Here is a 12,528-nt window from a genome sequence, read left to right as displayed (position 1 = left end):
TATGGATACGTCTTATGTATAATTATTTTGAATTATTGGCTTACTTGCAAGGCCAATTGGATGGATGCCAGATAAAAATCACTGCTTAAATACTTTCTGACTGTTATGATTACATTATGTGATAAGACAATTTTTAAATTGCCATCACAAGGTGACCTTTATCCTGAAGCGCTTTGGCTAATATTTGAAAGTGGTTCATTTCATACCAAAATTTATGATATTCATAATGAATTATTACATGATCAAATTATATAGCCATCCTAAAACACTTGAAGAATAAATTAATAAAAGCTAAATTTCTTTTTCTCTTTTTCACCACTCCTGTGGAGTAATTTCATTTTGTTGATCCATCCTGCACCCCACCACTGCTACATAATGCCATTACCAATTGCAAAGCCATTTTCATAGTCATAATTATATTCGATGCAGTATTTTTTGGTCCGGTCCTCCAGTCTGCAGTCAATGTCACCAGCATCACTACAAAAGGACGGGACCTGCAGAGGAAGAGGAAGAGCATGGAAATCACATCCCCTCTGTGCTTCTGCTGAGCTCTTGGCTCTCCTGGACCTCACTTCCCATTAGCCAGAGAAGAGGAAAGGCCCTTCGTTTTTCCAGAACTCTACATGTTAGGAAAAGTTCTTTGTCTTCCTCCTTCCCTCCCTCCCTCCCTCCCTCCCTCCCTCCCTCCCTCCCTCCCTCCCTCCCTCCCTCCCTCTCTCTCTCCCTCCTCCCTTCCTTTTTCCTTCCTTCCCTCACTCTCTCCCTCCTCCCTTCCTTCTCCCCTCCCTCTCACCTACAGCCTCTCACTGTCTCAGGCCATCAGGATTAAACTCAGACTTTTTAATCTCCATTTCTGTCACCCACCAGAGGAAGCCCAGGACTCTGACTTGAGACTACCATGGTATAGATTCTTTAACCCCTGTGCTGGCTAATCTTATGTCATCTTGGCACAAGCGAGAGTCATCTGAAAGGAGGGACCCTCAATTGAGAAAATCCCTTTGTAAGAGAAAGCTGTAGAACATTTTCTTAATTAGTGACTGGATGGGAGAGGGCCCAGCCCATTGTGGATGCCTCCATCCCTGGGCTGGTGGTCCTAGGTTCAATAAGAAAGCAGACTGAACAAGCCATGATGAGCAAGCCGATAAGCAGCACTCCTCCATGGCTTCTGCAACAGCTCCTGCCTCCAGATTTCTTCCCTGTTTGAGTTCCTGTCCTGACTTCCTTCAATGATGGACTATATTGTAGAAGTGTAATCCAAATAAACCCTGTCCTTCCCAACTTGCTTTTGGTCATGGTGTTTCTTTGCAGCAATAGAAACCCTAACTAGGCTGGGCCATGGTGGCGCAGGCTCTTCAAAGCTACAGAGAAACCTTGTCTCGAAAAACCAAGAAAGGAAAAGAAAATGAAAAAAGAAAAAAGAAAAAGAAAAGGAAAGAAACCCTAACTTAACTAGGGCAACTCCCTTCTGTAAGGTTCTGTTTCCCTCTCCTCTTCTTCCCCAGCTCTCCTTTGTGTTCCCTGAAACTCAGTCAGTAAAAGAAAAGTTGCCAAAGTCATATTTTCTCTTCATTCTCTTTATCTTTGCTCCAAATGAAGCACAACTTTCCAGATTTCAGGACTATTTTTTCAGAGGATGGTTCTGGAACCATCACAAACCCACATCTTGCAGGTCTGCAAGTGGAAGCATCGTCCTACACTTTCCTCCTATTTCTAGGTCATCCTGTTCCCTGTTGCCTCCTTGAAGCCTGGAAGGTTGCCAGCTCCACCCTCGCTGTCCTTTGTAGCTGTGCTGTTGTGAACACCATTTCTTACTCAATTCTCAATTTCATTCTCGCTCCTGGCTGCTCTCCCATCCCTTAGCTTCCTCTCCTCGCTTGTCCTCCAGTTGTCTGACGTCACCACTCCCGTGGCCACTTTATGTCACCACCAGCAACACCATCCTCTCCTCTGCTCAAGAATCCAGCACTTCTTTGGCCTCCTTGGAGTTTTTATTGAGTGAAGTCTCTTGCCTTCTCTCTCCCTCATCCCCTCTCATCTTCCCTTTATCTGTCTTAGATTCCATCCACGGTCCATTCCTGTGAAATAACCCCTTCCTGGGAAAAGCCTGCTCACTTGGGTTCCTTCTTACTCTGTTTGCTAAATAACCGTCAACAGGTTGAAGTGACTACTTCCTTTCTCACCTGTTCCCCCCATCCCCCGTGTCCTTCCACCCCCCCCTTCTCACCTGACTATGGCTTGAGGGAATCTCTAACCTCTGCTTTTGCCAATCCTATCACATTTCACTCAAGGTCAGTTAAGGTCAACTAAAAACTGCCCTGCCTTTCTCTCTCCTCATTCTTCTCCCCTATTCCCCATCCCTGTGCACTGGTGATCATTTTTGCTCCACGAGTCAAATGAAAGTCAGTGAAGGTTCTTCTTTCTTTCACTTCCAGCCCACATGGGAGCACACAGCCTACAGTTGTGCTTTTGTCTGCTCGGCTTCCTGCCTGTTCTCTTCCTTTCACAGTCTGCATCCTGTCCCTCAGCTAGATCAACAGAGTCTGCTGATATCCTCCAATGCTCTTATTTCTCGCAATTGTTAATGCTACCCAAGCCAACACCCCTTTCTTGCTTTAGTTTTCTGTGTGATCATCTAACACACTCCTACCTTCTGTACCTCCTACTGACCGAGGTGGTGAGAAAACTGGCCGATGTCCATGGCTTTCCATCACAGAGTGCAGGGAAAGTCTTGGCAGTGGTTCCGATGGCTCCCCACAGTCTGATTTTCCTTCTCACTCCTGTTTTCTCTGCCTCACATGAACTCTTGGAGCATCTCTTACCCTAACTCACTCCACTACCCTCGCTACACCTGCTCTTGCCACTTTGAACTCAGTAGTGTTTCAGATTCCCAAACACATTCCTGCCTCGGGGCCTCTGTGCTTGCTGTTTCTTCTGCCTGGCTCAGCATCTTATCCCTTTAATCCTCTTTCAAACAGGATACTTGCTGGTGAAATTTCCCACACTCTGCATTGTTTTATCCTGTAGCACTTGCCACCTGGCCTGCTGCATATTTCCCCTGTAATTTATTAATCCTCTATTCATTAGGATGTGAAATCTGAGTGCGTAAGGCTTGACCAGCTTAATCCCATAAAACATAGACGTTGACTAAATACTAATTAAATGAATGTACATTAATAACACATTCTGCTCCATTTTTACTGTCTTTAACCTATTACTGTTTGTTTTAGACAAAAGAAAGCCACTTCGACACAGTCACTTCGACACAGTTTTCAATTGTGAGTTCTATGTATTACTTGAGGAATAGTTTGGGCTAGGGTGCAATGCTGTGAGTGTATCCTTGCCCTGTACTCACAATGACCAGATGAACACAGTGTTCCCTCTATTTGCTGGCAATGGTGTCTGTGATTTTCCTATTGGGAATTTGGTTCTACCAACTTAGGCAAACCATTTTAAAACAAGAGCTTGTTAAGTCTATGCCAGCTAATACATTGGACATCTTTATAACAACACTTGGCATTTTGCAAGCTGCGCTTTAAATTTTGTATTAGCAAATCCACAAATCTTCTTCCATCCTGGCAGACAAAAGCATGTTTCCTGCCTTCTAGACATTCAATTCAGTTACGTGCATTGCGCTGCTGTCTCGAAACCAAAACAAAACCACATAAAATAGAAAATCCTTTTGGATGGGAATGTAGCTCATGTGGTAGAGTGCTCGCCTCGCATGCATGAAGCCCTGGATACAATGTCCATAACACATACTGAGTATGGCGGTACATGTCTGTAACCTTCCTAATGTTGTGACTCTTTAATGTAGGCCCTCATGTTGTGTTGACTCCCAATCACAAAATATATTCATTGCTACTTCATAACTCATTTTTCTACTGCTATGAATCATAATATAAAGACCTGATATGAAGACGGTCTTAGGTTCAACCCCATTGAGGTTGTGGCCCACAGCTTGAGAAATGCTGCAGTGTAATCCCATTCCTAGGGAGGTGGAGGCAGGAAGACCAGCAGTTCAAGGCCAGCCTTGGCTACATAGTGAGTTAGAGGCCAGGGTGGGCTACCTGAGACCCTCTCTCAAACCCCAAAATCAAACCAAAATGCAACAACAAAAAAGAAGATCTTTAAAAGTTCGATTATTCTTATCATAAAATAATATAATATAATTTTGGACATTTTCTATCAGACTTTAAATAATAAGACAAGTATTTTTAAATCACGAAGATCCTAAACTCTTTTTAAACCTTTTGGTTCATGGTATTTCAAAAACTTAACATTTTAATGCAGACTGAATTCAGAAGTCTAAACTCAATGAGTAATTCTACATACGAATTTGGATCTCAAAGAGAGGCACATTCAGGACTAGGAACGACAGTTGCAAACAATCCAGAGAAGTTAAGACAGCCTAGTGGTGTCCTAAGTGTCCCTCATAGAGCCAAGGCCCCCTGGTGACATACCATTTTCCCCAGGGTGGTTTCAAACGCTGCCGAAAACTTCTTAAGCAGATCCATGTCGTCACAGCGAGTTGTTTTGTACAGCATCTCAAAGGACTTGAACCCATGGTTTGCAAAACGTTTTACTAGAAAAGTTTAGGGGATGCAGCTTCAGTTGGGTAGAGTTTCCAAGACACATGCAATTACTTTCCCTCCCCTTCCCTTCCCTCTCCTCTTTTCCTCTCTCCTCCCCTTTCTCGTTCTTGTGCTAGATAAATGCTCTATCACTGACCTATATCTCCAGCCCAGAGGTTTAGCTATGAGGAAATGGAATCTAAACCGGGATCCCAGAGGAGGACCAGTTCTACAAAGGGTCATGACATATGCGTGGCAATTGCACAGTGACGGCTAATGTTTTGTATGCCAACTTCAGAAGGATTTTAAAGCTGATTTTCTTTTGTTTCTGACAAGATTTATAAGACCGTGGAGAGGTGGCAGTGAAGGGTCCCAGGCATCCACTGGCCACAGTAAACCACAGCCCAGTGGCGCTGGGCTCCTATGCCCAAATGAGTTTGCTTTGACCGAGTATTCTGTAACCCCCAGTTCTATGAGAAAAGGAGCACTGAGGAGACTAAGAGATCCTTTGATCTTGACTACATCAAAGTTGTTTGCATTGATATAAGTTTTTTATCATGTGTTTGTATTTTCAACTAACAGACATTTAAAAGCTTTAACTGTTATGTGTAGTCATAATCTTTGAAAGTGTAACTTCTACAGAGGCAACTTTGCTCTTGTAGCAAGTATGCATTGTGGGCATCGTGCACTGTAGACTCTAGGATGTTGTAATCCAGGGGTTCGAGCCCTAGCATCCCCCCACACTCTCCACTCACCACCACTCTTAGAATTAGCAGCTCTGAATCAAAGTTAAATCTAAAAACACCACACAATCTACTGTATTATATCACCTACATTGGATATTAAGTTACATAAGCTCTTTCACTAAGAAACTTCATATTCATGCTTTCACACTGAGAATTTCATGTTCATAAACTTCTTCAAGCATTTTTAAGTAACTCAAAATAGTTCTGCCTGGGCAAGATAGTTACCCATTCTCCAAAAGACTCTGGTGACTAATATTTTAAACCACACAACTTGCCGATTCATGACACCCTCCCTGCTAATTCTCATTATAAAGCACTTTTTTTTCTGTGTAATGCGCAGAAAAGCACACGATGGTGCCCTTGGAAAGGTGCAGAACTGGAACTTACTAGCACAGTCCGGCCACTCAGTAGAATACGGCGGTCTCCAGACACCGTCTTCAAAGGCGCAGTAATACTTCTCCATAGACCCTTCTGTGAAATCATAGCCCTCCCGGCAGCTCAGGGTACAGTTGACTCCAGCACTGTCCTGGGCACAGACAAAGTCCCCGTTTATAGGGGTGAAGGGAACCTCACAGGGAGAACCTGTGTCAAAATAACACTGTATTATTCAGTTATAGTTCTGGGGCAGCATAGTCCAGGAATTAAAGCCGAGCTAAGAACTCCTCCTGTCTCCCGTTAGCCCTAGGAACATTTTCTCAAGGGTCCTCAGCTGGGAGAGCGGCACTGACTACTTTTGGTTCCTTGTGTTGTAGGCAGACATTGGATGGTTGTACCAATGTGCAGTGAGGAGTCCCGCACATTTTATGAGAAGGTAAACATATATCTGACCTTACACTGTCATTTCTGGCATAAGTGCTTGAATAAAAAAACCTGGGTAACATTATGTGGCAAAGACATCTTTGGGGTCTTTTAAGCAACGCTTTGCATTGTCAGGGGGAAAGGTTCAGAAAGCTGCAGTTGTGATGGTGAACCTTGACTGTGAACTTGACTGGGTGGAGTGACGCCTACACGATTAGTAATGTCAGAGAAGGTGACTGGCAAATGGGAAAGTCATCAACAGGGGGAAGGACCTGCTCTGAATGCACCAGTCCTGCCCGATAAGCTGGGAGGCGGGGCGGGATAAAGGGAGGAAGAGAAAGCTAGCAGGTAGGTCCATTCTTCCGGAACTAGTGCATCTGCCATTGCTGCTGTCACTCCTGGACGCACCCAGGTTCTTGCAGCCCTCTAGTATCCCAGTGAGTCTCTGAGGAACTTCCAGGCCTTCATCGCTGGACTGGGATTGCATCTGGAGGATGCAGGATACACCCTCAAGCTTCCAGTTTCTTGAACTGAGCAATGACTGGGTTCTCTGCATCACACAAGTGTGCGGGAACCAGAGTTGGGCTCTCCAGTCCATATCGTCTAAGACAACTCAAGAAATCCCTTTCTAACTGGTTCTTTAGTTAACACAGGAATTAAGGGCCACCCTCAAAGAAGACCTGTCACAAGCTCAAGGATGCTAACTGGAAACTTACAATGGGTCACTTGAAGACTCAGCACTCACAGCCTATCTCCCCCACCCCCAAACAGAGGACAGCAGTGATCACACAGACCAAAGGACAGCTAGGCTGGGGGAGGGTCTGGCGGAGAGAGGAGAGAGTACCTTTTATGATAATGTGGATGTCACAGGTTCTGTTATTGCCCGAGGGGTCAGTGGCCGTATACCACACAACAGTTTCCCCGTGAGGAAAGAGGTCTCCTTGGGTGTGACTTCTGGTGATGACCAGTTCAGCCCCTAGGAAGGGAAGAAAAGGTGTGATTCCTGAGTCTCATCCCTCCACAGTGCTGACCTTGCCCTTTCATCTGAGGCGCTTTCATTTTCAGTTCGTGCAAACTGGCTGAGCAAGCCACTTAGTGTGGCTTGTCTGCTACTAGAGAATACAAAATTTGATACTTGGGCTGTATAGCAGAGAAACAATAGACTCAAAAGTCCTACGAAATTAAGGACTTTTGATGAACAGAAGTATCTTTGACTCGCTCTGTTAGAATATTGACAGTTTAAGAAACTGATCCAACTTTTCTTGTTGTCTGAGGGAAAGTTTTTTTTTTTATTTTCAAGACAGGGTTTCTCTGTAGCTTTGGTGCCTGTCCCGGAACTCGCTCTTGTAGACCAGGCTGGCCTCGAACTCACAGAGATCCACCTGCCTCTGCCTCCTGAGTGCGGGGATTAAAGGCATGCGCCACCACCGCCTGACTGAGGGAAAGTTTTAAAAATGAATTTCAATGACATTTGCTTGGGTTTCCCCCAACCTTCCTATGACCTGTTGTAATTTATCCATCTAACACTTGGGAATGAATGTGAATACACAGAATTTGACTGGGGATGCCATCAGGAACTCATCTTTTATATTTCCAGGACACCATAGACTCAATTTAGTAAACCCATTAAAACCTGTATGTTCAAAACCTAGCAAAGGTTTAATAAGGCCCAGTGAGTATTAAATAAGGAGACCAACAGCCAAGCAAGATGCTAATGTTCAATTGTATGTGTATCAAAATACACTAATCGGTGCCGTTTCTCATTCTTCTTAGCTGTTATGTATTTTGCCATCTGAAGACATATTTAAGAGTAAAGTCTGACCAGCACAGTACCCAGCTGACAAGGTCTGTGCGTCCTCACCAGAGTTGTCTGAGAACTGAGGCTCATCCCAGCTGGCAGAGTGCTCCTTCTCTAAGACCTGGATTGGAGGTGGAGATCGGCACCAATCTATGACAGGTGGTTCCACGTCTGCAGAACAAAGAATCGGACAAAGAAGTCATGACTGCTCTTTAGAACAACTGTAACCAGCTTGGTAGAAACGAAGGTCTTCCAAGGAAACCCCTGTACCTCCCAGTTTAGCAGACAGTGAAGTAGCAGACCCTAAATGTTCCCAGGTAATCTTGTGCTCGGAGAAGGGGAAGGCACCAGCCAGAGAGGGAGCTTGTCTCCCAGAAAGAGATTTCACACAGCGCTAACAATTTGTTGGACATCTTCCAGGATGAGGCCGAAGCCCAGCCAATGATGGGTCAGTGGTGGGTGGGGCCACTCTTTGAAGTGAACTTCTTAGATGTTCAGATGCTTGGTCAATCACTTAAACTCTAACCTCACTTCAGGGCCCCAGAGACAGACTTGGGGGGTTTGCTGGATCTCTTTATCCAGCTTTCCAATGTGGCCACAGTGAATTAATTTTTTTTCTTTCTGGTACTGATCTGACTCCTTTAACTGGCTTATTAAAGATGAGCCGTCAAACATGGTTAGAAGCACAGACTGTGACCTTCAAGTTCGATTACTACACATTAGAATTCAGATCGAAGGGTGGCATGCTGGTGAGTTTTAACCGTCAGTTGACATAACCTATCATCATTTGAGTCTCAGCTGAGGGGCCATGAGCTGTGGGCCTGCCTGTGTGAGACTGTTCTGGTTCCCATCTCAACAATGGGAAGACTCACCCTAACTGTAGGCGGTATCACTCCCTAAACAGGGGTTCTGAACTGTGTAAGCACGAAGAAAGCCAGCTGAGCAGAAGCAAGCGAGCAGGCAGCATGGGCGCATTTGCTTCTCTCTGCTCTTTACTGCAGATGTGATGTGACCAGCTGCTTTGGTTCTTGCCTCAACTTCCCTCCCAGTGATTAACTCGTAACCTGGAATTATACTCCAAACAAGTCCTATCCTTCATTAAATGGCTTTTGATCAGGGTGTTTTATCACAACCACAGAAGTGTGCCTGGAATAGATGACGTTGAGGTAGGATGGGAAGCCACGTTTTAAAGTACTGATTGAATGGAGTGAAATTATTATATATATTTATACACACACACACACACACACACACACACATATATATACACATACACACACATATAAAATATATATGACAGTAAAGAAATTTCACAGGAAGGAATTACAATCTGGTTATAGATTTTACATGTTCAAAGTGTTCTTAATTATACACCTTTGAAGTCTGAAGGAGAGAGTACAAATCACTATTTTTTTATGTGAGACATAGGCCAGACAAACTTAAGGAATTCACCTGAGGTTATTAAGTTAATAACTTGTAGTTATAGCACTAAGGCCAAGACATTTGGGTCTGTGCATAAAAGCACATTCTGAAATCAAATGAGTTGTACCCCCGGAATATATGTAATTCTGTTTTAACCTATATTTTACAAGTAGATGCTCAATTTCTGTCTTTTTTGCTCACTTCCCATTTCATGAGTATAGTAATGTTGGCTTAGGGGTTTTAGATTGCCAGTCATAAACCAGCAATTGAGTCCCTTTTGTTCATACACAAGTCACCTCTGGACAGCACAGCACCTGGCCCCTAGCAGGCACTCAAAGCAAAGAGCTTAATAAAGCAAAGAAGGGAGAAATGCTCCTGGCAGGTCAGAGCTCTTTGAGAACAGAGTCAAGTCAACTCATGGTTAACCGTGGAGTCTGGAAAGCAGTCATCATTCACCCACAAAGAAATTACAAATCAACATTCCGAGATCATCTAAGCGTATCTGTTTTTAGATGAACATTTAAAAATGGAATTGTAGGTACAGAAGGACCAAAGGGTTAGAGAAGAGAAAAAGAAGAATAGTTAAGACAAGTGTGTGTGGGGGGGAGGGGAGGGAATACCCAGCAAAGACTGACTACAGAGAAGCCACGGGAGAAGAAAATGCTGGCAAGAAAGCAATGACTAACAATAAACTCTGAGGAAAGATCCTATAAAATAAGAACTGAAAATCGCACAGTCTGAGCACACTTGATCTTTGGATCTCAGGATGACTTTTAAATGCCGCCATCGTGTTCTGTACAAAGTATAATTTCTTTCAGAAAAATATGACAGCATGTTATATAATAAACATCATAACCTTTGACAAGTTTAAAGTATTTTTCAAGTTTGATATTTGTTGTTAGGTTGAAAAGTTAAATGACACCCGAGTAAAAGTACTTCTATAGTGAAATATGTTTGTTTCCCATTAGATTTTTTAAAAATTCAAATAAGCTTAGAGAACCCTTTATGAAGTGATTTCATAAACATTTGTATGTATTTTAAAAAATGATTAAGAATCTCAGATGTTCAACATTCAAACATAGGTCTAGAAGGGGATCACAGGAATGGCAGGAGAGATTGCTGGCGACTCTGGCAATAATACAATCCTAAGGCATAAAGGGAACAGAGTTTAGGCTTGAATGACTGGGGATAAATGGTAAGAAAGAAGAGAGAGGTAGCAGCCATCCAGAACTTTCCAAAGTGCTCACCTGGCAAGAAATAGACACAGTGACAGTTACAGGATACGTAGGGCTTCAGTGAGAAAGGGACCTGATGGTTTTAATTCCAGGAGGAAAGACTGGGCAGAGGACACTGATGACTACAAGCGCATTGTTTTTGTAAACCACCCGCATGATTTGGAGACTTACCAATAACCCTGACGTGGAACGTGCAGCTGGCTTGGTTACCAGATGAGTCGGTTGCGGTATAGGTGATGGCCACTTCTCCAATTGGGAAGAGGTAGGGTGGGGTAAAGGCTGGGTGGACATGGACTGGCACCTGACGGAGACATAAATATTTGACAAGGTCAGCAGTGCAATTATCCTCTTTTGATTTATATGCTATCAGCAAAGGAATGGGACGATACAGTATTTCATAAAGAGAAAAGGGGGGAGGAGGCACTTCCTTGGGGTGTAATTTCTAACTACTCTTTCCACAGTTCATACAGGTGGCATACATACTGCTCTATATGTTTCAAGCATAATAGAGTAGACCATTTCTATACTCTCGAGTGATCTCCGGATTTAAGATGGCTTTTAAATACCCCCTCATGTTCTGTACGAAATATAATTCCTTCCAGAAAGATACGTTGAAGAACTTCTAATTTGGGTTCCAAATTTTACTCTTGGAAACAGTTTTTTTAAAAATTTATTTATTTATTAAAGATTTCTGTCTCTTCCCCGCCACCACCTCCCATTTCCCTCCCCCTCCCCCAATCAAGTCCCCCTCCCTCGTCAGCCCAAAGAGCAATCAGGGTTCCCTGCCCTGTGGGAAATCCAAGGACCACCCACCTCCATCCAGGTCTAGTAAGGTGAGCATCCAAACTGCCTAGGCTCCCACAAAGCCAGTACATGCAGTAGGATCAAAAACCCATTGCCATTGTTCTTGACTTCTCAGTAGTCCTCATTGTCCGCTATGTTCAGAGAGTCCGGTTTTATCCCATGCTTTTTCAGATCCAGGCCAGCTTTTATACACCAATTTAAACATATTTTTTTTGCTATTTCCTTATAATATCTCTTCAGGCGTAGACCTGCCTGACCTCAGATGATCAACATTGTATTAAAATTTCTTTCCTAAAGTGTGGTAACAGCTTGCATTCTCATTGTCTGGGATGTGGTGTTGGTGTCAGGGTTCTCAGGTCTGTGTTAAATAACTTCAGCTGTGCTAAGTGAGAAGGATGGGACCCTTACTTTAGTCATGTTTTTATTTTAGGGTATTTAATATGCTTGTTTTCCATTAGATTTTGTAAAATCTATTTCAAATAAGCTCAGAGAGCCCTTTATGATGTGATTTGGTAAGCATTTGTATGAATTCGATGGTACCTTTTTATTTTATTTATTTATTTTGATTTTTTCGAGACAGGGTTTCTCTGTAGTTTTTGGTGCCTGTCCTGGAACTAGCTCTTGTAGACCAGGATGGCCTCGAACTCACAGAGATCCGCCTGCCTCTGCCTCCCGAGTGCTGGGATTAAAGGCGTGCTCCACAGACTCAAATATTCAGCATTCAGTCGTAGATATGGGAGGGGCTTATCACAATGGCCCCTCCCATGGGAGTGAATGTCAGCTGAGGACTGCCAGTGGTCACGAAATCATTGTCTTCAGTGCTGTAGTCACTGGCAAGATGGCCATGCTCCAGAGGATCACCCAACACCCAGACCCACAGGTGGGTCAGGGGAGCTGATGAAACCCAGTAGGTCACAAAGCAAAACAACAATTGCTGGGGAGAAAATACTGCAATGGTGACAAGTGCAGACTGGGCAGTGACCTCTAGGAAGGCAGATTTTGCGAGCGGTCAGTCAGGCTGGGGCAGGCTTTCTGGTTACACAGCTGCCTGTGGGCCAATAAAACAGTAAACTCATTTACCAAGCTAGACAGGTAGCATTGCTCCTTTGGTCTCTCCTCGGTGCCCTATTTGGGGATGAATAAATGTTAATATT

At 43.7% G+C, this 12,528-nt stretch overlaps 1 protein-coding gene across 1 annotated transcript in view; it reads right to left on the bottom strand.

Annotated features, from left to right (window-relative positions):
* Positions 1-12,528, bottom strand: part of Svep1 (sushi, von Willebrand factor type A, EGF and pentraxin domain containing 1) — a 156,204-nt gene that overhangs the window by 69,316 nt on the left and 74,360 nt on the right. Inside the window, exons 9-14 of the mRNA XM_075967148.1 lie at positions 10,742-10,871; positions 7,977-8,084; positions 6,960-7,091; positions 5,705-5,899; positions 4,461-4,582; positions 386-494 (exon numbers count right to left, since the gene is read on the bottom strand). Of these exons, the coding sequence (XP_075823263.1) occupies positions 386-494; positions 4,461-4,582; positions 5,705-5,899; positions 6,960-7,091; positions 7,977-8,084; positions 10,742-10,871 (796 nt within the window). The remainder of the gene's footprint in view (positions 1-385; positions 495-4,460; positions 4,583-5,704; positions 5,900-6,959; positions 7,092-7,976; positions 8,085-10,741; positions 10,872-12,528) is intronic.

The sequence above is a fragment of the Microtus pennsylvanicus genome, chromosome 3, assembly GCF_037038515.1.
Source record: "Microtus pennsylvanicus isolate mMicPen1 chromosome 3, mMicPen1.hap1, whole genome shotgun sequence".
NCBI lineage: Eukaryota > Metazoa > Chordata > Mammalia > Rodentia > Cricetidae > Microtus > Microtus pennsylvanicus.
The sequence above is the reverse complement of the archived record's forward strand: the minus strand, read 5'-3'. Positions and strand labels throughout refer to the sequence as shown.